We start from the raw sequence: 26,169 nt of genomic DNA, 5'->3' as shown, positions 1-26,169 counted from the left end.
AAAACGTAAGGAAAGCTCCAACTCACCCTCTCGTAACGCCAAGACGACATCTTCATTGGAATTCTGCACCAGGTTCAGAACTGCAGGAAACAGAAGGTGTTGTTAGTGTTTTTTGCTTTCATAGTATGTTGTAACCAAAATGTCTGACCACAGTGCTGAAACATTAGTTAGTACGATAATTACTAGACTGGTAAAAAATCATGGGAGTTGGACGAAAACTCAATCAAGAATGATGTCCATCCATCATAGATGATGAAAACTTGACCTCCCCTTGCCTTATCCTGGAACTGCATTTGTGCTATCCTTGTGCAAATTTAAAACTCCTGTCACACACTATGGCATTGCCACATGACAATAGAGAAAAGTAAAGCTCTACATTGATTCACCTCAGCCATAATGTGAATAGAGAACATAATATTATACAGAAGAAGATCTTTATTGCATGACAACTGTAACTTGTACAATGTACAGAGTACAATGTGACATAAACAGGCAGAGCGGCATCAAAAGACACAAAAGATACTGTATAATGCTGCACCTAACTTGTCAACTAAGTTCTAACAATACCAGTTTCATAAAATAGTCTGAAATAAAGGGAAGGGGCCAATAGCAGGCTAACATCACGATGCATCACTGTCCCAATATCAGCATATATAGTGACATGGTCAGAATATCGGGTTATCACTTTCCATGGCAACACCAATAACTAAGGAAAGACCAAGTAATAACAACTGTGCCTTGTAGCATTATTCAAGCTGTCCCAAATACTTGCTTTTGGTGGTTCTAACTTCAAAAGGTTTTTTGCTTTCATAGTATATGGTAACCACAATGTCTGACCACGGTGCTGAAACATTAGTTATTATGATAATTACTCTTTCTGCATTTGATAGACTTTACATAAAATGTACTTCTGAGCTATCACTGCTATCACAATGTTTATAACCAAAAACCATACCTGGCAAAGCATTAAAGCAAACGTGAGTGAATTGAAAAGCTAATTCACTGGTATGAACAACCTTGCATGCCTTCAGGTGGTGTATGTGAACTCCTATAATTCTACAGTCAGTGTATGACCATTGCAGTCTGCACACTACCCCCATGGTACAATATTACAGCACATTTACACATGTCTAAGTAGTTCCTGTGCACAGTGCCATCACTACTGCTGAGCCTGACAGGCACTAATGACCACTGGTCGTGGTGGGACAGTCTATCCCAGGCTGTCAGGATGCCAAGAAGGTTCTGTAACGACTGGTTCACTCAGACTGACATCACCACCTGAGCCAAAGGCCACACCAATTTAATTTCTTGGTTAAAGGATTTTTTGGGTAAATTTTAGCACATGGACATCATGAAAACAGAAGGCTTGCACCTGACCCTGTTCACTCCCTGAAACTGTGTGCACCAAAGTACAGACTTTCCTCTCAGATTCTGTTTTCATGTTGATTTTCCAATCTAGCATTTTTTTAAAAATTCAGTTAACCAAGAAATTAAATTGGTGTGGCCATATCATTAGAAAAAGGTACACCATTTCCACAAGCATTTATATGGCTGGGTGTAGAAATCATCCTTGGGCATAGAAGGTGTAGATATGAAGGATGATGTTGGCCGACATTTGTAATAAAGTCGCACAGTTTTAACTTTAAAGACATAGAAATTTGAAACACTGTTTGCAATTTAGAGTGGATTCCTTCCTCAAGCTATCACGACATCTTTGGAGCCACATACTTTCCGTTTCAAACTTTCATTCAGCATGTTACCATGGCCAGTTTTGCCGTGTCCGCTTCTTTGAGTAAACAGACTAAAAACTGTTTGCGACTTACATGTATGTCCTCAGTTCTCAGACATTGTTAAGTAAGTTAAGTATAATTCATAGATGAGATTGAGATTAAGAAAAACTTTGCTATCTGAAACTTTCTGTACCAAGGACTTTCCTTCAAGTTGTCAGACTATTTTGAAGATGTTCTTCAAGTTTTGCATAATTTTTCAAAAATCTGAGAACCTGCTAGTCATATTATGAATTATTCTGAGTTGTAGTTTATGTTAAGTTATTCCTTTTGTATCTTGATTTGTTATGATTGGTCATGTAATGTACTAAGGGCTCCATCGGAAATCAGTTACTTTGTTTTTCTGAGAAATCAGTTACTTTGTTAACTGAAGGGACCACCTTAATGATTAATTAACGAAATAAAAAGATAAATTTGGTGCTGCCGACAGTTATTTTTTGAAAGGGGGACGACAGGATTCTGTACAGTGCGATTATAAGCGCAGACCTACAATTTTATATTGACTCTATCTTCAAACATCAGAGCTGTCCTAGTCTCCTACATTTATTGTTCTTATTGGATAACCATTGCCGGATAACTTCATTCATAATTCCTGTAAAGTGGTCCCACCTTGTTCATTAGAGGCAGCAGGGGAATCTGCTGATTGGTTTCAGACTGCTGGCAGCCTTCTGGTCCGTGATCAATATAAAATCTACAGTGCCAGCACAGGGGTGTGCAGGGTAGGTTGCTAGAGCATGGGCCACTTAATTCATAAAATTCTCCTTTCCTTCTCTGGTATTTCATAATGCAGAAAGTTTATTGCAAATTCTTGCCCATACATAGGCTAATTGCAAGTACATGTATCATGAAAAGGATGGACAATGAGGAACAGTATTATAGCATGTGTCTAATCTAGTCTTAAACTACTGACTCTAAATTCTACACTTAATATTCAGTTATTGGGTTCGACCTCTTTTTCCGAGACGTGGAAGTTGAATGATCATAATAAACATTGTAGCAAAAAAATCAACCCCAATTTTGGGGGAAAGCTTTTAGCCTGGGTAACATCCTCCATACTTACAGCCCACTCTCCCTTTTCGCATGCTTCATAATATACATGATTGTACAAATGAGACCCTGTGATGAGCAAGGGAAAATGGAGAGCCAGACAGTGTTAAGAACTGAGGATGGAACCCATGCTAGAAAGGTGTTACCGTGTTACACAGAGTTTCTGAAATGAACATGGTTAGATTCAAGTTTTCCTCCCAGCTCTTTTTTTAAACATTGTCTCCTTGCTTCATTTCTACTCAAAAATCTAAAAGAATTGAATCAAAGGAAATTTTTGAGAGCGGCCTAAGTCATGATTCCTCTTCATCATTTTGGCAATAATTCAGTTATAACCGTAACGGTTTTCTTTCAACATGGTTGTCGCAAAGAATGAATCAATAACGATTAGGAATCGCTGCAGTGTTTTGCTGGGTGGTGCATTCATCATTCCTGCCAATATCGAGGGGAAAATAAACGATGAATAAACATCATTAATGGTCAAATGTCAAATCTTATTACACTCAAAATGCCCATGATTTTGTCATACCTTAAGCATTTGACACAATGCCTGAAATTCAAAGCGGGGAAATCCAGCTAATCAGAGACCAAACAGAGAAAATTGGCAATATCCTATTTATGGTTGAACTCAATGTAGATTGAAAATGATGGCAAGATAAAATCTATCCATCACAATTCCGTCTAAAATACAGAGAGAAACAGTTTTAATGATTACTATACTGATACCAAGCCAAAATGCTGGTCATTCTATATCTGCCTCATACCTTGCACAATGTAGGACCCTCTAAGTTCACAAGTCTAGCCAAAATGAGCAAAAATTCAGGACAGATACAAAGTATAAACATCTACATGCTCTATAATGTATTATATCCCTCAACTAATGGCATTGCAGAAAAAGCTTACCTATTTATGAAAAATACACATTGTGGGCAAAAAGCACACAGACATTGTTCTAGTGTTTTCCATGAATATTTGGACGCCATAAACACGTCCAAAACTGGACAAATTAGTATCCAATTACAGTTGGGCTGAGGTCAGATGATGGTCCATTTGGGCTGATAACAGCCTAGTTTGATCATGCACCCATAAATCTAACATCACACGCACACAACAACAGCCATTCGACCACCCTCCCTCCTCCCCTCCACACAACTGTAAACTCCAGTCTGCCGAGGAATAACCACAAATTTGGCACCAAATAAGAGGGAAGCAAAGAGAAACCACGCCAACCTTCCAGGCTCCAATCAATCCATTCCAGGGCTTCAGATATCTCCATGTTTGCTGAATGCATCTCTCCGGCTCCTCCAGTCAATCAGCTCTCCGCTCTAACAATTCCTGATATCGCCGCTATCTCGCCCGGATCAGGGACCCTACAGCTGCGATCAGAACGGTTCCCAAACTGGCTGACGATAGCAGAGCGGAACCCGCGGGAGAGTTAGGAGGGTCGCAGCCGGTTCCAACGAACCTACGCCCGATTATTCATCCCGTGGTTCATGTGACGGATGAAGGGGTCCGGCGGTCCCGGGGAAAAACGGCACGTTTCCACGGCAGCCGCGCAGCCACAAATGACCCGGAATGAGACGTTTTATGGCTCCGTGAATTCTGTAATTAATTCGTGGGGAGGTAATCTGAATACCAATCACAGCCAGCCCTGCAAGGCTCCACCAAGAACATTCTGCGATGCTTGTCATATCGTTACCTTTAACACACAATTCTCTATCGGTAACAGAGATGGATAGGCAGTAGGGAGAAGGTTTAGGAAAAGATACTGCTAAACTGCTAAACTGCAAAGCCAACATGCATGGAAACAGAGTCTGGGGGGAAAGACTGCCCCCCAGTGGTACACACAGTAATAGCGAGGAAATATATTCAGATAATTCATCCCAGTGCACTGTTTCTGTTATCAGGCTTAATTTTCACTTTAAAATGTCAAAAAGGAAAGAAATGAGCTGCTGTGGCCAGGTACAGTGTGGTAACACTGGCATCTCTTAATGCCCGAATAATCAGTCGCAATTTCCTCATCACAAGCTTTTGTCCCAAATTTCCCTGCAGATATTACGTTTTTATTGCAGGTAATTATGTATTTGTGAGGGATTCTAGGCTCTTTATGAATGTTGTCATGATGTGTAAATTGCATCTTATGAACATTTTCTGTTTAATTTGTAAACACTCCTGCTTGTGTAAATCCTTATTAATTTCAAAATTATCAGACACAACAGAAAAGAGGTGATTATAAATCTTCATCATAAATATATCATGCAATCAAAAGGTAATAATTTGCTACAATAACACCCAATAGTGCATAATATTAATTAACATGTGTCCCTAATTCATGTATATCATATGCTGATGAAATGATTATTCTTTTTTGTCTACTGAAAATTAGAAATTGAAGACACATTTCTCAAAATCATGTTTAAAATAGACAGCCTAATATCTACGGATCAAACACTAAGTTAACTCTAGACTTATAACATGAACATGAAACACTGCAGTAAAAATAAATGCATTTTACATGAATGCAAAGATTATGTGCTACAAATCTAGACCAAAATGACTAAATTCCAAACAAAACTAGGCGCCGTAAAAACATGCCATCCCCTCCACCATCTGAGCATTAATGGAACCTTAATAACAAAATCCATTCACCCAGATCTATATCATAATTGCAATCTCATCCTCATCTCCAAAGTTTTTAAACCATATGGAATCATATTGGTGCCTGATAACCCCTGTGCCAGGGATGATGATGATGGATATGACAGTTCCCTGGCTGCTGACTCAGACAGCATAATGAACATGTCTGTGGACCGCATTTATCTGGCCAACTAACCCTGTAACCCACAGAACCCAGGACAGCAGGCTGGGTTAGGGCTAGCCACAACCCAGGACAACAGGGTTAGCCAGGATACTGAACATGTCTGTGGACCGGATTTATCTGGCCAACTAAACTGTAACCCACAGAACCCAGGACGGCTGGGTTAGGGTTAGCCACAACCCAGGACAGCAGACTGGGTTAGCGTTAGCCACAACCCAGCACCGGGGTTATGACCCAGTCATATTAACCATTATTTTCCTTGCTTTTTTTCTTCCTTAAACTTTTAAAGCAAGGCTCATATAAAGCTCTAATCTGAGACTAGGTCAAACTTGTAGCTATAGCTGCTATACAATTCATAATTGTGGTTAAATTTCGGCAAGATTTAAGCTATTCCTGATGGCAAAGTGACCATTAATCATCCCTTTTTTCTTTTCAATGCAAAGTCAAGAACTGCTCAAAGGTTGCTTTCTTTATCAGTCCTGTGCGTGGGCCTCATTCCTGGTACAATGCCAGAGTCATGATGTTACCATTTGCTGCTGTCTCACACTGTATTGAGCCGCAGAAATGGGGCGATCCCTTCACATCGCACACTATGGGCAGGGACGTATTGATGCGGCCGGATTGCAAAATCCATATCCCACAGCATTCAGTGGGTTCAGGAACGGATCATTATGGGCATGGGGGTGGACAAGTGGGAGTTAACAGTCCCGGCATGTGTGAGTCATAAGGCCACACCAATCTAATTCCTTCGTTCTCGGACATCTTGAGGTGAAAGGATGGCAAGCAGATGTCATAACAGTTTATTGGTCAGAAATTACCCGTGCAACAGCAGCCAGTGCTGAATTGCTGCAGGGTTTACAATCACATAATACACAACAGATACATATTTGCTCCACACTTGCACTTTGTGGAACTGTCACATAGGGTCTCAGGGAGGCTGCCATTTGGAGCCAGCAGTTGACCTCAATACGACCTTCCCCAACCAAGGTCAGGTACCCATTCACACCTGGGTGGAGTGAGGAAAGTCGTGTTAAGTGCCTTTCCCAAGGACACAACATCGGGGCAGAGCGGTGGTTTCAAACCCGGGACCTCTGGGTTCTGGGCGAAATATCCTACCGATTGCGCTACACGATGCCACAATAAAAGCAGAGGGCAGGGAGAAAAATTTCAATATGACTGTAAGTAAAAAAAGGAAGTCGGTAAATCAGCAAACCAAGAAATTGAATTGGTGTGACCTTGCCAAGGCCTTTTCAAAAATGTCGTAGCCAAGGCCTAGCTAAGGATACTGGGAATCAGTGAAAAATGACAGTCTATATAGGGATATTGACCTGGAATGTTTTTGTTAAGATAGCAAAAACAAAATACGATTATGAGTCAGTTTACAATGAAAATGAAATATAATCTATAAGGAATTACTAAAGAAAGACTATCATGGATTACCCATGATGCTCTCCTGCCGTTAGACTGAGAGTCCTCCAAATAACAACCTTTTGACCTTGAAGAGAAATGCCTGATGGGAAGGCTGAATTATACATGTTCTAACATCTGTTGGTTTAGTAAATCGATACTCTTTAATTGATAATAGTTGCAGCCTTGAACAGTAATTCACGTGCCAGGCACAACGTGTGCCCTTGACTTAGACACACCAGCTCGTCCCAGAAGACAGTCCTGTAAAGATCCAATATGGAGGCAGTCTGCAGAATCATAACTCTTTCAGCACATCTGTATTCATGTAGCTCAAACAAGGTCTGGCTCGGAGGAAGTCAGTTGGTTCATTCTTTCGTCCAAAAAGACACAGTAAGTAAATGCATTATTACTATTTTTGAGAAGACTAAATTAGTGAATCATTAGATTTTGGGAAATACAGTGTAACATTTCTGGATGTTGGTTTGGAACTTTGTAGCATGAAATTTGTAATACGATATATTCTGCAATTTTTTTCAAACTGAAAACAAGACTCATTCATACAAATGAATTTTTTTTACAATTTTCCCTCCTCCTTTCTGACATTGACATCTTTCTTTTCCCTCCCTTTAATATTCTTTCCAACCAACTACAGACCGTAATGATATACAACATGTGTCATCCCAGTACAACAGCACAAATTTCTCACTTTTCTGGACAGCATATTAAGTGCTCTTGAAATGCATTGACCATCCTTGATAATCCTTTTCTTATAAAAAAATATCATAGAAATCCGTCTTTCCTTTGTTCAGTTATTTCCATTAGAAGATTTTCACAATAACGCCCCTGCAGTTCCAGAGCAAGCTGCCAGGGAGCCCAAACCGACACCACTTCTTTAAGTTTAATACAAGCTATCTGCCACCCAAAAATCCATAGCACGTCCAGGTCGAAAGATACAAAAACAGAAGTTCTACTGCAGTACCAAGGTCACATACCAGGGGGCCCAAAATCGACCTTGAATTTTGGCTTCCCAACACCCGCCCACATACCAAATATCATCGAAATCCATCTAGAGGTTCTTGAGTTATGCTGACTAGAGTAGTGCCGAAACACAAACAGACAAACAAACAGACACACAGACACCGTGACCCAAAACTAGATCTCCATTTCCGAAAATAATTTCATCAGGTTGGTAAAATATAGGGTATAGAGGTTCTTTTTACAACAACCTGGTAATCTTACCTGCTGACAAACTCAGCCGCATTTGGGACAGTGTTCTCACCGCAAAAGCGCCACCTACATCGGCTACTTATAGCGGTGAGAAGCAGCACTCCAGTCAGAAGCTCTGAAGAAGGTATCTGACAGATACCGAAACGTCAGCAGGTAAGATTACCTGGTTGTTGTAAAAAGAACCTCTATACCCTAGATCTCCATTTTTCATGGAGAAAATAAATCTTTATTTCCAAATCTTCCTGTCTCCGCTTCCATCGATATTCCTTCTGCACAACCAGCCACACGTCCAGGATGGTGCAAAAGTCATTCTGTCTTTATTAGTTCTCATCTAATGCAAATTCTCCCATTGTCCTGTCCTATCTACCGCTAGCCTGGATTCATTTCAGGTAATACCGATATCTAAGTGTACTGTAAATGCAGGAATGTTCGCGGGGAGTTAATTTCACAGTAGGGAGAAAATAGAGAGTGTTTGCGGTGGTTTTGAGTTTGCGTTTGAAACAATAGTAGCGCTACAGACACACAATTGAACGGCTTTTCGCATGGTTTTAAGTTCATGAAAAAGAGTTCATCGCAAAAGCCGCGAGTCTGAGCCATTTGCTCCTTTTGCCTAAGCAGATGTAAGGATCCGGCTCACTGTCAGGGCTTTAATCAACTTTTAAGCCTGTTTTTACAACATTTGGACTCTATTCTTAGACTATTAGAAGTACATGTATAATACAACTTACTGCACTAAGTAAATGATTTGGTTTCTCTTATGGGAGAGTACACTGGGCCCAAGAAAATAAGCATGACTAATTAATCTGCTTGTAGTTAACCCTTACACACCTACCACAAACCCTGTACTGTATTCCCCTTGCCCATGTCCACAACTGTACCAGCTCCTTGTGAGTAATCTGCCTGCAATTACAGCACAGATTGGAGCCACCTAATTCCCCCCATGCTCGGTCCACAGGGAGTCATGTGAGCGGCTGCACACATTGTCGGGCTCATGTGTGCTAGGACTACTGTAATCTACTGTAATTTGCATACATCATGCACCATAATTAGGGGTGGATACCGGTTCGGCTTGATAAGGTCCAAATCCAGGTTTAGGTCCAGAGATTTAGGTTCAGGTCCGGACCTGAACCTGGACCTGATCCTGTCTAGTTGACATGTTTTGTTTTATTAAACCAATATCAAGCATAGAGAATTAAGACTGACATGCATAACTAAAAGTTTCTTGGTTAGAAGACTTTCAAGACAAACCGGTATTTGATATTTGAATTTTGCACTTACTTTAAATGCATTTTTGTCTGAGGGGAGACTCAAAACACTTTTCATAAATAAAAAATAGAAAAATATATTAGTACTTTGTTCAGGTTTTTTTTGGACTCAGGTTTTTGGCTTTCAGTTTTTTTGGACTCGGTTCTTGGATGTTATAAAGGTCCAAATCAGGTCCAGCGGACCGGTATCCACCCCTAACCATCATGTACATTTGTACAGAAACAATCCTACCAGCTTGTCATGAATGTCATAATATGATAAAAAGATATATGGTGATCTAGTTAGGTGCTGCAAACAGTCTGTCATGGTTTAATCTGCTTAATTTGCATAACATTATGTTATGAAAATGTGCATTTGTACATGGTTAATCCTACCAGGTTATCAAACTGCTAATCAAATATCTGGATTTGAGCTGTCTGGACAGTGTGCATCTCCACCTGGAAACGGTCGCTTGCAAGTGACCGTCCCAGGTGGAGATGCACACTGTCCTGACAGCTCAAATCAGGAGAAGCCAGACTGATGCACAGCGTAGAAGAAAAGCGGATCCGCAGAAAAGAGCTTTGCAACAGAACTGAGTCAGCTTTAATACAGATGTGATTTTTGTGGCAGAGACTGCAAATCTCGCATAGGGCTGTTTAGCCATAGTCGATGCTGTATAGGGCTGTTGTGAATTAGGATTTTACCATGGTCAATACTGACCGATGGAGGCCATATATATTATCATACATCATACAATGATACATACACGAAATGAACTACACGTGTACCCTGGTAGCCCGAGGGCTAGAGTACAGCCTACTGTACAACAAGGCTCGTAATCATACTTGCACTTTAGAAATACCTTTTGCAGGTAGCAACTTCTGTCATTCCACACAAAGGTAATGTCATTGCTTCAGTGTTTAAAATCACACAACAAATGTACAAGTAGGCAGAACTTGAGAGTTACTGTAGGCATTTATTTTCAACAATGCCCAGTGCTGCCCTTCTACAGCAATCTGCCAGGGGCGCTAGTACTAGTACTGACCAAAAACCATATGCATACATTAGGCCAAATTTCAGCATTCAGATCAAGTTCTTCCTCCTGATCATGAGTAGTAAAATGTACACAACATTCAATCTATAATGGAAGCTCATCACATTTAATCTAATTTGATAAATCAATCTCCACAATTGGACGTTAAAAAAAACAGTATTTCAAGAAAATCTGAGTAACAGTCATCATTATTCAAGAAATTTAAAATTGTGAAAAATGATAAATGGTAGACATAATTTACATTAAAAAAGAAACTGGCATGATAACAATACCAATGCCAGGGGCTTTTCTAGGAAAAATTGCAAGGGGAAGCATTATGAGGGAGTGGAGTTTTAGAGAATTGTGACAGTTGTACAGTCAAAAATTTGGGTAAGTCCGATTTTTGTGTTGGAAATTACAGTTAGAACTTGTTTCAGAAGGCCACTTCATGATTATGGGTTACATATTAAGTAGTATTTGGACAGAATCTCTTCTCCCTCTTAAGTCAGAAACATCTTTGCCTGAGACAAGCTCAACTCACTCAAGAGTCAGGACTATGATAATAAGTGACCCATTACATTAGGAGAAGCAGGGGTTAAGTTGTAATGCCTTCCTACCTTCATCTTTGGAGAGCCCATGGACCGGTCTGCCATCCACTTCCAGGATCACATCCCCCACATGGATCTGCACAGGACACAAGGACATGGGTCAGAAATGCCCCCTGTCTGTCAGACACAGTATTGCAGAGTCAAGTATCCACCAAGTTCTTAGCAATAATAATAAAATAATGATTTATTGGTCATTAATTACCCGTGCAATGGCAGCCAGTGCTGAATTGCTGCAGGGTTTACAATCATATAATATACAACAGATACATATTTGCTCCACACTTGCACTTTTGTGGAACTGTCGCAGGGTCTGGGCGGCTGCCATTCGGCGCCAGCAGGTGACCTCAATACGACCTTCCCCAACCTAAGTCAGGTACCCATTCACACCTGGGTGGAGTGAGGAAATTCGTGTAAAGTGCCTTTCCCAAGGGCACAACATTGGGGCATATCAGGGTTTCGAGTCCGGGACCTCTCGGTTCTGGGCGAAACACTCTACCGATTGCGCCACACGATACCACGATTAAATTAACCCTCAGTGTAACTTTTTACATAATCCATTGAACTAACAAGCCACTCAATATAGCTATAGGGCGCATGGACATGGATCAGAAATGCCCCGTCTGTCAGACAATGGTACTGCAGAGCTAAGCTTCCAAGCCATGTTCACGGCAAATGGCATCATCTTTTTAGTATTCTGTTGCCCTTGATCGATGAATGATATAACTTCTAAATATAATCCATTCATTTTGCACAAGGCACAAGCCCTTCTGTAAAGAGTAGCACATTCAACAGGATAAGAAATGCCACCTGTTTGTCAGGTGTGGTACTGCACTCTTCAAAATTGTTGGACCACACATCATAAAGTTGAAGAGATACCCTTGATTTCTACATGTTCTAGTATTTTGCTAAGGTTCTTTTAACACAGAGCTAACAAGAGTTCTGCGACCTCATATCTCCATGAACTATTCTGTTTATGCAAATTACTTACACATTTACATAATATATGCTTGGTCATGAACACCTTTATCTAACTTACACATGTCACAATATTGGGCCCAAACCTGCACCACTTCTTTATTACATCACAAGCTATCTGCCACAAAAAAAATCAAGACCATAGTACGTCCAGGTAAAAAGATACAAAAACCGAAGTTCTGCTGCAGTACCAAGGTCACATACCAGGGGGCCCAAAATCGACCTTGATGTAATGCTTGACAACACCCACCCACATACCAAATATCATGATCATAATCCATCAAGAGGTTGCAATTTCGAATAAAGATAAAGATCAAGAGGGTTTTGAGTTATTCTGACTAGAGTAGTCCAGAAACACAAACAGACAAACAAACAGAAAGACAGACACACCCAAAACTATATCTCCATTTTTTATGGAGAAAACGATGACACTTACAAGAAATAGCTGTCCATATCACAACATGCCAGCTAAATTCTAGAGGGATGACAAGCTTTATGTAACATACACTTTTCAACAGTTCAAAAGCGCCACCTTTGTTCTACCATTGGCACTGCAGCTTACAGTTACACAACATCCAGATGATGACAGTAGGCCCAGAGAGGTCTTTAGTAAGATTTATTGTATTTCCAGATCTAAGGACTACCATCTAACCAAATTGGTAAGAAGATAATTATACTATGGTGTAGAACTAGAAGCCTTGCACATGTAGATTCAGATATTGCAATGCCCAAGGCTACATTTCCTCAGCAGTTGCATATCTGAATACTATATTGACAAATTGCACTAAATACAGCCTCCAATCATGTGAGTTAGATCCAGGGATATATATTAACTGCATTACTTTTGTTGAGAAAAAATCCTCCCTTTTTTCTCTCATCATCTAAAATAGCGATTTCTTCTCTTTTTTTTAACAAAGAATGCACTTCCAGTAATTTGTCTATATTTTGATTTTCCTGGGCCACAGTCATTGTAAATATCATTTCTTAATTGGCTTTTAGATGTAAAAATATTCAAGAGCAGACTTAGAATATCCACGTGAAAACTGAGTCCAAGGAGATACATTGTAGTTTCTACCTTCGTTCACAACAGCTTCGAATCTGACTTCCTTTAAGAGACTCTTGAAGTAACGGAAATGAACAAAACGAACGGACACGGACCATGAACCAGCTTTCGCCCTACTATATGTTGAATGTGGTAACAATTGTATATTGTTGTACCATAGATATGTAATGATATATGTTGATAGAGTTATCGGGACTCAAATGAATGTATATCTATGTTATATTGTATCTGACCCTTACCTCTTCCCTCATGACCTCAATGAAAAGCTGCCTGCATGCCGATTTGAGCTTATCATGAATAAACAAAGGTTCAAACAAACATATACATTTTGCAGTTTCAGTGAAGGAATACACTGTCAGTGAGTTTTACCTTTTCTGACCAGCCATCTAGATCTTTTTGAAGCATTTTACTGTAAAGAATCTGAATCCTGCAACCACTTAAATACATTAGTATTGACTAATATTTCATTTCAGGGGAGTTTGACCTTTGACATTAGATGTCAAACTGGTGAGGTCACCTCGGATCATTGACCTTTTGACCTGTTTCTAAATGATGACATTTAGGATGACAACATCATCACTTACTGACAGAGGCTTCTTTCAGGTTCTGATAAAGATAAATCTAGTCTTGCCAGGCTAAACTGGACCGATAGTCTGGGTGTAAGGGTGCTCACACTGCATTTGGGAGGCCACAGGTTCAAACCCGGGCTGGGACCAAAATTTAACAACGAAAATCAGCAACATTGGCTCCCAAACAATGAGTGGGATGGAAAAAAATGTAAAGCTGGAGACAGCCCTGGGACCACTGATGAAATATGCACTGATTTCATACTGTTATAGAATTTACAACATATGCCATGTTCAGAATTATCTGTTCAAACCCTTTCTAGTTCAAGTTGACGGTCAGAGAGAATCACAATGATTCTTGTTCTTGACTGAATACAGCTGACAAATGAATTCTTAATCTAAAAAGCAAAACACTAGGAATAAATAATTTGGGGGTATGAATAACTACTAAATCTAAATCAAATACAGTTATAAATAAAAGTAATACACGTACACATACAATGTAACATTTACTGAATTCCACCAGGGTACACAATTCCGCCAGCCTGGAAAGATACGTCCGAACAGATCTCCATCCCAACATCCCACAGTACAATGCACTTCTGTATGTTGAAGCTGTGCATACCTAGTGGCGGATTTATATAATCTGGCTGATTAATGTTAAAATGTGGATTACAGATACTTGGACAAAACTTACTGACAAAGGTAAACAACACTTTTAAGAAGAACTTTAGCTGGACATTACATTTGCAATCTAAACATTACAAAACACTACATTGTACATATTTCAAAACAATGAAACACAAGTCACATAAAATCAACATCAATCAATGATGTGTCACAAACTTACAAGATCTGAGTAGACGGAACTTACAATAATGTATAATTATTGTATCTCGTATAATTGAAAAAAGGTAATCTCCAAGATTATTGTAATTCTTGTTTCTTTCACTGTTAAACTTTACGTTCACTGTTTTCACAGTCACCTCTAGATCTTCACCGTGAAATTATCATCACTGTGAAAAAAACATTATTTATGATTCCTTCACACATCCGTTCTGTAAATCACTTGCTGCCAATGTGAAGTTAAACTCACTCAATAAGTTAAAGTTCAATGAAATTGTCCATTTTCCTTACACCATAAAATTTTGCTACCCTGAAGATAAAGTGATATACAGCATAACATTTTCTGACTGCTGGTCATTAACCCCAATGATCAACCATCCTTCCACATTTAACTGAGACACAAAATCATCTCCAGGTGAAAATTATTAACCTCTCCTATTAAGCTATTTCATTTGGTTTGACTTTATTAGAATTGCAACGGTGTAATACATGTGAGACACAGGCAGCTATTGCTGGTGTCGTGACCCACCCATAATATACCCGTTTTTACACTTGGGTGGAGTTAGGAAAGTCCTGCAAAGCGTATTTTCCCAAGGGCACAACATCGGTGGTGTCAGGGGATTCGAACCTGGGATTGCTGGGTTCTGGGCCGAAAACCTTGTTGTTACGCGACAGGACCCCACCTGAACCAGCTATATCACAGATGACAATATGACATGTCAACATCCTTCCCCCCCCCCGCAAGCATGTACTCTATATTCTTGCCGTAATCAACTCATGAATGCTCATCATCATTCACTGTGTCTGTCTCCCACTCAAACCGACTCCCCTCTCCGCGCATCTGTCCCATCGCCATGGCAACTGCCACCCGGCTTGACGTCAGGCCCTATTGTTGGGTCGGCCATGACGTCAAGCCGTCGGTTCCCAGATGGAAATAGAAAACGGGCAGACCGAAAACGTGCACTATGCACGCACATGGCAGGGCATGACAAAACTGTTGCCTTTGGCGGGGAATATTGAAGGCTGTCACAACCACGTTCCATTATACTTTATAATTTTTTAAAATATTGTTTCATTCATTATTTACCTCAAGGCTCAAGTACAAATTCTTCTAGCCTTGACTAATCTGAACTCTCCCAGTCTGATTTTTAATTTTTCCTTATTTTGTTTTTCATTAAAACAAATGTACATTTTTGCTGTATATCTCAGTTGCTATATTAATTTTGTGTTTTATTCAAAGCAAAAGACAATGACATGATACCTTATAATTATTGTTTTAGAAATTTAGTATACCCAATTGTATCTTATACAATTATGTGTCATTTACTTCCTTTCCTTGTCCAAGATTAATTTCAGGAACAAAGATTACCGGTATTATAAGAATAATAGTGGATATCACATTCAGAGCCAAAAGAATAGTGAAAAACTGAACAAAGAAAAAAATGATGTGCATGAAAGCCACCACTGACAGTGACTGTCTTATCATCAAATCAGAGTTTTAGAATCAGCAGGTCTAAGAAACAACTCATCGAATCAAAATTGTCCAAGAAAACCATCCACAAAATACAGAAACAGTTTCAAGACACCCTGACCAGATATCATCCATAGAATGCAGATTCAGCAGTTTCAAGATGCCCATGACCTATGTTACCCCTCCACATCATAAATTCCGGCAGTAGACATTCCCCTGAAATCCCCACGGGCTGTCAACCGTCGAATTGACCAATAAAGATACGCCTGATAACAACACGGGAGTTCCACGGCAGAACCACGAAAATCCCCGCTTTTATCGAGCCCGTTCTGACGCGCCTCCGCCACGCCCACCCATGTATGAAACAAGATACCATCGCGGGCAAGTGTTGACGTCAAGGCCGCTAAGTGGTGCGTAAGCGTCGGATGAGGGGAGGGCCAATCAATGGTCTCCTTCCCGAGGGAATCGTTCCGTCTCTTCGCCTACCTTCCCTCAAACACATACCGACGCACTTCACAGGGATGGGGGATCAGGGCTGGAAATACTGGGGGGATAAATATACACTTTTGTGCAGCCAAAAATGGAGCTGTGCACTTTTGTGCATCCACTTTTGTGCAGCTAAAATTGGAGCCTGCACACAGCTAAAATTGGAGCTGTGCACTTTTGTGCACCTAAAATTGCAGCTGTACATGTGCACCCAAAATGGAGGTGTTGAGTTTTGTGCACAAAAAATTGGAGCTGTGCACTTTTGTGCACCTAAAATTGGAGCTGTGCACTTTTGTGTACCTAAATTGGAGCTGTGCAGTTTTGTGCACCTAGAATTGCAGCTGTGCACCCCAAAATGGAGGTGTGGAGTTTTGTGCAGCCCCTTTGGAGCTGTGCACTTGTGTGCACCTAAAATTGGAGCTGTGCACTTATGTGCACCCAACATTGGAGCTGTGCACTTCTGTGCAGTCGCGATTGTGGGTGCACCAGTACACTATATTATAGGGTATTTTACACGTCTAGCATACATGAGAATATTTTTTTGACATTCAAGTTTCTCCATCCTGATGGAACTGTATCCTGATCACATCTGCCCTCCCGCACACACAGACCGACGCGCCTCGTGGGGAGAGGTGAACATTTGGAGGGAGCCAGGATGTTACATAAGGATGGTGCACTTGGCAGAGTGTTTGAGTAGGAATGATCATGGGTTTTCCTGTACTCACTGGCCAGGGATGAGCAGTTATAATAATAATAATAATGGTTTATCGGTCAAAAATTAACCGTAAAAATAAATTAAATACATAACAGATACATATTTGTTCCACATCTGCACTTTGTGGAACTGTCGCAAGGGTCAAGGCGGCTGCCATTCGGCGCCAGCAGGTGACCTCAATACGACCTTCCCCAACCGAAGTCAGGTACCCATTTACACCTGGGTGGAGTGAGGAAAGTCGTGTTAAGTGCCTTTCCCAAGGGCACAACATTGGGGCAATTCGGGGTTTCGAACCCGGGACCTCTCGGTTCTAGGCGAAACACCTTACCGATTGCGCCACACGATGTCACAGCAGTTAACAAGGATTGGTTCGTTGTTATGAAGCGGATCGTTATATCATGAAGCTGGATGGATTCAATTCTGCATGGCTACTTTATAAAGCATGGAGAAGGCAACGAGATTGTCTATTTCAGAATTAGAGATTTAGTGTAACAGTTATTGTCTTTTCCCTTATTTTGACAATAATAATTCTTTTATCGTTTTGATGCTATAATACAATAAGTTTATGAAAAGTGTATGTTTTATTGCATTATTGCCCTTGTAAATAATTACTACTGTCACTAGGCTAAAGTTGCATGACACTAATAGAAAGGGTAGACTCTTTACTTTCTATTGATGTATAACATATTGGGGGTATGTTGGAGGAAAGGAACCATAAACTAGTGAAATAAAAACAGTACCCCTTGTTTTTAGAGGGTCTGAAAAAGCTGGCACTGAGAAGATGTACTGGTGAGAAAACCTGGCAGCTAAAGGCTGGCAGTTAATCAAAAGTGCATACTGATTTTACATAATATGTACAATGTATTGCCAAAGAAAAGACACACACACACACATACACACACACACATACATGCACACATTTATGCACATATACTCACTCATACACACAAACTCATATACATACACATACAGTCACACACACAAACTCATATATACAATACAATCAGTACAACACTCTCCGTGCAATGTTAATCATGCCAGGTTCTGAACACTGTCACAGTGGTGTATTCCCTACCAAACTAGATTACTGAAAGTATACTTAGAAACATGTAATAATAGGGTCTCATGCATGGATAAAACAATCAGGACGAAAATTAAATGAACCCCTGAAAATATTGACATGTGTGTTATTTCTGCCTTTCATAATTGTGTTATGTGGCCTGTTGTTGAGACTCAGTTCATTTATAGCTAACAAATGAATTTTCCATGCAGTATAAGTGTTATGCAATTGAGTACTGAGTTGATTTGAAAACCATGTATAAAGCCAAACATGTCTTTATCAAACCATGCTATGCTTACTGTCAAAAAAGTCCAAAAGCATCAGAAGATATCATCAGAAATACCTGCACAATTCCAATTTTACGTGGCAGGCTGCTAAACTGCTTAGTAATACTAAGTACATGCAGTTGGTACATGTATTTCAGGACATTAAAGAGTATAAGCGAGAGTACATGTACATGTGAGCGCACCCTCCCAGGCCTTACAGCCTGCATAAAGTACACGGCGAGAATAACAAGTAGACGGAGCGCCTGCCCGCGGCACTGGGAACCGGAATCCCTTATTGGTACCATTAATCCACCGGTTACTGCAACAGACTGGATTTGAGTGGACAATATTCACAGTTGCCTGCAATTGGCCACAGTGTAGCAATGGCTGGGGGATATATGCATGAATTAGGGACCAGGGAAAGTGACCTATGACCTGCAAGAGTAGGAAGGGGCACTCTGGGAATGGGTCTGTCCATATAAGGGCATTTGCACTCATGTGACCATGGTATACTCAATATGCAATTGACTACTTTGGTAGCGTGCGTACTCCAGTGGTTTAAGCGATCTTGCCTCTGGAACTAGAAGCCCCGGGTTCGATCCCGGCTGTGTCGCTCACCCGACATGCAAGTCGCAGTCCTTAGGACGGGACGTTAAGCCGTGGTCCACTGTTCATTGTGCTTGTCGAAAAGAGCTAGGGGAATTTCCCTGGTACAATGAACCTGTAAATACTGTATATAGCGTCTGTCTTCCTGTCAAGACCAGTGGAAGCTCATCTGTTCATTGAGTTCATTTGAGCTAAACTGGTTCGGGATCACTTTGAAATTCCTTTACTTTCCTAACATACTAATTATCATATCTGCCATGCTATGACTCAAGTATGACATAGTACTGACATGTGCAAAATGTAAGTCTACGGTAACGACTATTCCAAATTAAACCGAAGTAAATAATAGTAGTCACTACAGAGCCCCCTACTTTACTGTAAGGCCACACCAATTTTTTTCTTGGTTAACGGAATAAAAAAAAATGAAAAAAAAATGCTAGATTGGAAAAATAACATGAAAACAGAATCTCAGAGGAATGTTTTTACTTTGGAACAGGGACAGGTGCAAGTTTTCACCCCAGCCTTCTGTTTTCATTTTTTGTTGTTGCTAAAATTAGAAATAAAAATCCGAAATATAAAAATCCGTTAACCAAGAAATTAAATTGCTGTGGCCAAACTGTTGTAAAGCTGCTTTCATGACAAAATATCCATGAAATTCTAACTGCTGTCAGTAACAAAGCAGAACTGTGAAATCAATCAATGTGAAAACCACAGAACAATTAAACTAATTTCTTCTTCACATGAACACAAGACATGTTTTTGAAATGAGATATGTTCAAACTGGAAGCCCTTAGCATTTCTAGATTTCGGAAAAGGAAAAAAATATGACAAATATCATATGAGAAGCCTAATAATATCTAAAACAAGTAGGCACACTGGTTTGGCCTATAACTTAAGCAAGACAGATGCATGCCTTCCTTGTCAGATCAAGTGTGGAGATATCTGATTGCCTTCTGGCTAGCAGATATGCAGGCTTTATCTTTCTGATATAGGTCCAATTGATATGATACTGTAAATGCAGAAATGTTCGCGGTGGTTTTATGTTCGTAGTTTTCGCGGCGAACTTAAGAATCAAGCAAAAATCAATGCGTGCGCTGATGTCATTCATAAAATCAACTTACTGTGGCCTAAGAAAGTTTTCATTGATGCCCTTTCCTTTTTGGTCTACTCCTAGTACTAGGAAAGATGTCTGAATAGTGTCTTTGTTAAGGAAGGTATCAGGCGTAGTAGAATCCCAGTCTTCGCTCTTACAGTTCTCACTTGATTGCCCAATCTGGTCTTAAACTCATTAACAGTTTAAGCTTCAACCACAGAAGATAAAGCAACCAATTTTACAACTACGTGTGACAAACTACATCATTTTCAGATGTTCAACAAAGTAGGGGAACACTGAATGTTTCCCCTTTTATCCCTTTAATGGATGATTTAGAGGCACTGCAAAGCTAGGACCCCCCCAGAGTGATCGTGACTGACTGCTAAGCTGAGAAGTGGACCGAAAGCTGTCGACCGTCTTCAGAGACGACAAGAGCCAAAGAAGGATGATTATCCCTGTTACGAAAACCCCAACCATTACAAACAAGTGATTGAACTTGCAAGGCCCTGGCCTTCCTACTAAAGCCAACTAATCTCTCTGTATTGTCCAACCTGCACTTTCATATGAAGCTGTCGCTGTACAAAATGACTCAGAATCAGTCGACATCTGAGTGCCTGAAAGCTCCATTAATTCTGCCAGAGAAATGGTCAAACAGTTGTGATGGTAGCTGTTCTAGACGTCTCCCTGCTGAAGTAGTCTTTTGGCAGCACATTTGTGCTGGTTATTTAGTTAGGCAGTAGGGAGAAGGTTAAAGGAATGGAGCCTATGAACATGTCTATTACCTCTGCATGGAAGGCATGCCATTTGAATCTCTAGACAGAAAAGAGGCTTGCATTGCAGATTTCCAGTTTGGAAAATATCAAATAAACTTTAAATTATACTTCAAATAAACTTTAGATTAAGTACTCTGTAACAATAACTAGAAAATAATACAGCTACCTTAATACAGTGATACGTGACTGTGCATTTAAGAAAAATTATGCCACATATAAGTTAAGCTAAGTGTACTGATAGCTACATGTCAAAAGGCAATGTCCTCCACTATTTCATACCAGCTAGTTGTTGGTGGTTGTGCCCCCCTCCCATTTAAATTCTACCTCTGCCAAAAAAAACACCATTGAATGGATGGCAAAAAGAACCTCCCTCCCTCTTCTCCATCCTACAGTGTCCTCATTACTAGGTGGAAACATTTCTGGGAACCTGTCTATTTTAGGCAGAGAGAACGGATATTCACAGCATGAGGCACAACAAATTGGACATTGCAGATAAGACAAATGTCATCATTTATATGTTAATAAAACATAGACTAGCATTCCTACTGTACAGGCTTGATTTTCTGCACACCATTTTTATCAACTCAGGGCAAATGATTTGGTTCATTTTTTGATAAAAATTCTACTAAACTCTAGTAGAATGTTGCACTACTGCATCGGAAAAATGGCACCTTGACAGGTTTTTATTTGAAAACCACCTTGCACACCAATCCCACTTGATGGATAAGCGAGCTTCAGCCCTGCGCAGCACCATCGATCCAAGTCTGATTTCTTGGTGATTCCACGGTCGTGTCTGCCCCACATTCAGAAACTGTTTTGCATGTAGAAACTGGAGCAGTGGGGCAGCAATCACACAAGGATCAGACCTATGCTGCAGCAATATTGGCAGGAGGAGCTCTGGGCTTTCACATACACTTTCAGGGGGAAGCAGCTTCTGAATCTTACACATAATACAGGCAGATGCATCTGCTGAATCTTACACATAATACAGGCAGATGGATCTGCTGAATCTTACACATAATACAGGCAGATGCATCTGCTGAATCTTACATATAATACAGGCAGATGCATCTGCTGAATCTTACACATAATACAGGCAGATGCATCTGCTGAATCTTACACATAATACAGGCAGATGCATCTGCTGAATCTTACACATAATACAGGCAGATGCATCTGCTGAATCTTACACATAATACAGGCAGATGCATCTGCTGAATCTTACACATAATACAGGCAGATGCATCTGCTGAATCTTACACATAATACATGCAGATGCATCTGCTGAATCTTACACATAATACAGGCAGATGCATCTGCTGAATCTTACACATAATACATGCAGATGCATCTGCTGAATCTTACACATAATACAGGCAGATGCATCTGCTGAATCTTACACATAATACAGGCAGATGCATCTGCTGAATCTTACACATAATACATGCAGATGCATCTGCTGAATCTTACACATAATACAGGCAGATGCATCTGCTGAATCTTACACATAATACAGGCAGATGCATCTGCTGAATCTTACACATAATACAGGCAGATGCATCTGCTGAATCTTACACATAATACAGGCAGATGCCATAAGAATAAACAACATACATGTATGTGTCTAGGGGAGGAGGGTGGTATCCCAGCATTTGAAAATGATTATTCAAGCTCTTTCTAGAAGTGTCAGAAAAATAGGGAAATCATAGTTTAGGCCATTGGCAGTCCATACTTAGATCATTAACTCCTATTGCTTTTCTTTGTGTTTGAGTCAATGAGTTTCATTCTGAGACTGAATCATACAAGGTCGTTGCAAAGTGGAATTATAATGAAGCGAATTATAATTAAGTCTTTATGTCAGCCGTAACTCTTTAGAAAATAACTTAAAGACCCTACAGCTGTAATAGTAATACAGAATTTGCTCCTGAAAAGCCACAGATTCATACTGAGCAAATCAGACTTAAAAGATTTAACTAAACTAAAACTAGATGATGTCAGTTCCTAAACACTTATTTCCTCAATGTCCATTTCCTAACAAACACTGTGGCCGTGTTAAGTACACTACTACAGGGCATGGCTGCGGGCCATATTGACATGCTGGTCGTGTGTATAATTATTATAATGGCTGGAGTGGGCATCAGAATGGCGTGCTGGTCGCAGGGTAATACAGGCAGGGAAACAGAGTTGTTAAGGACTGTAGCATGGATGGGATGGGCCTCTCAGGGACTAACAGGAACATAATGAGTGGTGCAGGTAGGATCTGTCTGGTAAAAGGTAGTTTTGACTGTTGCATGTGTCTACACTAGTGCAGATATGAAGGGAAAGTAAGTATACATGTAGGTATATATATTTCATGCTCTCAACTAATATACTTGGATCCCTTAATAACTTGTTTAAAAAACCCCACATACTTGCAACAGTTACTGTTACAAACAACTGCTCATTGTGTAGCCTAGATTCCCTCCCCACCTTCAGTGATTGGATAACGACATGATCAGGTGCAAGTTTTTCTCATGACCTTCCATTTTCATCTCAACATTAAAGGCAACCAAAGCAATATGAGGGCCAATTACTTTTATGTATTATAATGTTATGTGATTGTTATGTGAATGTAATGTTATGCAAATGTTAATAAAGGTTAAAAAAAAAAAAAATAAAATAAAAAATAAAAAAAATATGAGGGCCAAAAAATGGAAATAAAAAAAATGCCGAAATCTTTATGGTAGTGACATTTACTAACATTGTTTAGCACATTTATGTAGTAACTTCACACTTTTAGGATTTCAAAACCGTGCAAAATTGTGCCGTACAATGATCCCCTTAGTTTCACGAGCCTACAGAAACTCTCACTACAATTTCCAGTGAGTTCTCACATCACAACAATGTCGTATTTTTGAATCATGGAAGTTGCTATACATTGTGATAGTGTTGTTTGAACCAAACATGTATAGAAATGACTATTAGTAAATAAACTGACTTTCAAAATCCAATTCTTCGGACCCTAATATTGCCTGAGTTTCCTTTAAGTTTAATCATCACCTATGGCCTGAGAACCAAGAAAATAATCATAGTAATTTATACATACAAATACATAGTAGTCATACTCATCTAAGTTAGCCTTCACAAAGTTTGTAGTCTCCAGTTACTGTATTCTCTGTTATACTAGTCTCCAAGCAGACCTACGGGTTGGCAAAGACCGTATCCAACAGGCAGAAGGAATTTTCATAGCCAACCCAAGGTCTGCTACAACTCAAACAGGGCGGAGCATTTCTATTCAATAAAGGTGCCGCTGCCCCTCCTCGTTGTAATGCTAACAGCCGTACGAATGTCCGGGGTACTAATCTTTTTATGACCAAGCCCAGTCACCCGCGCACGTCCCAGTGGGAGGTTCACGCCTTGGTTGAGCCTAGTAAAAAGCTCTCACAATAGCAGTTTCTTTCACCCATCGGCGATGTTTGTGGCATCATGGAAAACCGTTCTTACAAAAACATTCGTAGACAATGTTTACTGTTTCGGGTTCAAGCCACTATTACTAGAGATTAACTGCAAGATTCCACATGACCACATGGCGGGAATTGCCCTTACAGTTCCGACGTAACTGGTCAAAATTGATCGCATTTTGTGACGATTGAAGCAGTTTTGGTAGCGATCTTCGTAACAGATTGATTTTGAAAAAGAGACCAAGTCTTTTCTGTTGGCAACATTTAGTTTATTTTTCCTGGGAAGTTTAATTTTCGCGGTACAGCTCTGCCCAAGTGAACGGCCTCTCAGTCGCGGCCTGGAGGTGTCAGCCCGGCATGGCGCCGCACGCCCGTGCGGACAGAGAGTAATAAACTCACAGAAGCACAGTTTGATTAGGTAACAATTAGATGTTAATAGCCTTTGTTCAGACCGACTTGTTCCAGACCTTAGATTGCACTATAAGCTCCTTCTTCCAGTTGGATACGGTCTTTGCAATCTATTGGGTCTGGTTGGAGACTATGTTATACATCTTTTTCATGTCTTTTCTATTCAGACAAGTTTCCGACTCGATAAGCTTCAGAACTTTAATGTCAAGTATGGACGGCCTCTTCTCCTGTTGGTTTCTGGTGTCCATCATTCGCCATGGTGAAGAAAATATATAGTGTGCCAAAAGCTATAACCCTTGGCCCCTTCCACCAATCCTATACATGTGTTATTCTTGCTGTCCTGAGCTGTACAGGTCCCCCACAAGCCATGGGCAGGCTGATAGAGCAGGGTAAAGCCAGGCTGCCCCTCCCCCTGACTTCACTTCATTATCCATTCACCGCTGCAGTCTGGGGCTTTATGTCTCTGTGAGCTCCACTCTTAACCGTTTGGTGATAGCACCCGTTATTAGATTGAGGTTTGTCTCACAAGGGACCAAATTCTGCAGCCACTTAATTGCACACGGGCCGAAACAATTCTTCTACTAGGTTCATGTTTGCGGTACTACATGTTTCTTTTCTTTTGCATGTGTCATTTCACGAGGACTTAAAGCTTAGGTCCATATCACATTTTATCTATCGATATATCTTTCGGTGAATTTCAGTTTGCAGCTGCACATCTGAAAACAGTTTGCACCAAAATATATGTCCTTGTACACACACATATACAAATATCCAACTTGAACTGTGTTTTTTCCTTCATTTCACTGAATTTTTTGTTTCTCTTCGATTTAAAAAGAAAAATGCTGCACTGGAAAATGAACCAAGATAAAACAAGTTTAGGGGAAAGTCTGTATACATATTGTACATGTAGCCTCCGAAAGTGAATATAACAAATTAAAGGGATTAGTTTTTGTCCCAGTCACATATTCATCTTTATCTATAGCTATTTTTAAACTTAAATCAGAATGTCTGAGAACAACAGTAAGCAAAATGGTTGCAGCATAAAAATAACAGAAACATTATGATTCTTTTTCAGACAGAATACATCCCCCCCACACCTTCAACTGTTATGTACTAACATTGGATCTTTTTTAGGGCATACAGTGTAAAATACACACTGTCTATATATACAAGACTTTTGCTGCACTATTGGGTACCATAAAACTTACATATAGGTCCGACAATATGCTTAT

General features: G+C 40.1%; 1 protein-coding gene across 7 annotated transcripts in view; it reads right to left on the bottom strand.

The window, feature by feature from the left end:
- The window catches only part of LOC136448097 (PH and SEC7 domain-containing protein 4-like), a 122,447-nt gene that overhangs the window by 70,193 nt on the left and 26,085 nt on the right, over positions 1-26,169 (bottom strand). For all 7 annotated transcript variants that reach the window (XM_066447224.1, XM_066447226.1, XM_066447225.1 and 4 more), the window contains exons 2-3: positions 11,179-11,245; positions 27-80 (exon numbers count right to left, since the gene is read on the bottom strand). In XM_066447224.1, coding sequence (XP_066303321.1) covers positions 27-80; positions 11,179-11,245 — 121 coding nt within the window. The remainder of the gene's footprint in view (positions 1-26; positions 81-11,178; positions 11,246-26,169) is intronic.

Source organism: Branchiostoma lanceolatum, chromosome 14, assembly GCF_035083965.1.
Source record: "Branchiostoma lanceolatum isolate klBraLanc5 chromosome 14, klBraLanc5.hap2, whole genome shotgun sequence".
Lineage (NCBI taxonomy): Eukaryota > Metazoa > Chordata > Leptocardii > Amphioxiformes > Branchiostomatidae > Branchiostoma > Branchiostoma lanceolatum.
The sequence above is the reverse complement of the archived record's forward strand: the minus strand, read 5'-3'. Positions and strand labels throughout refer to the sequence as shown.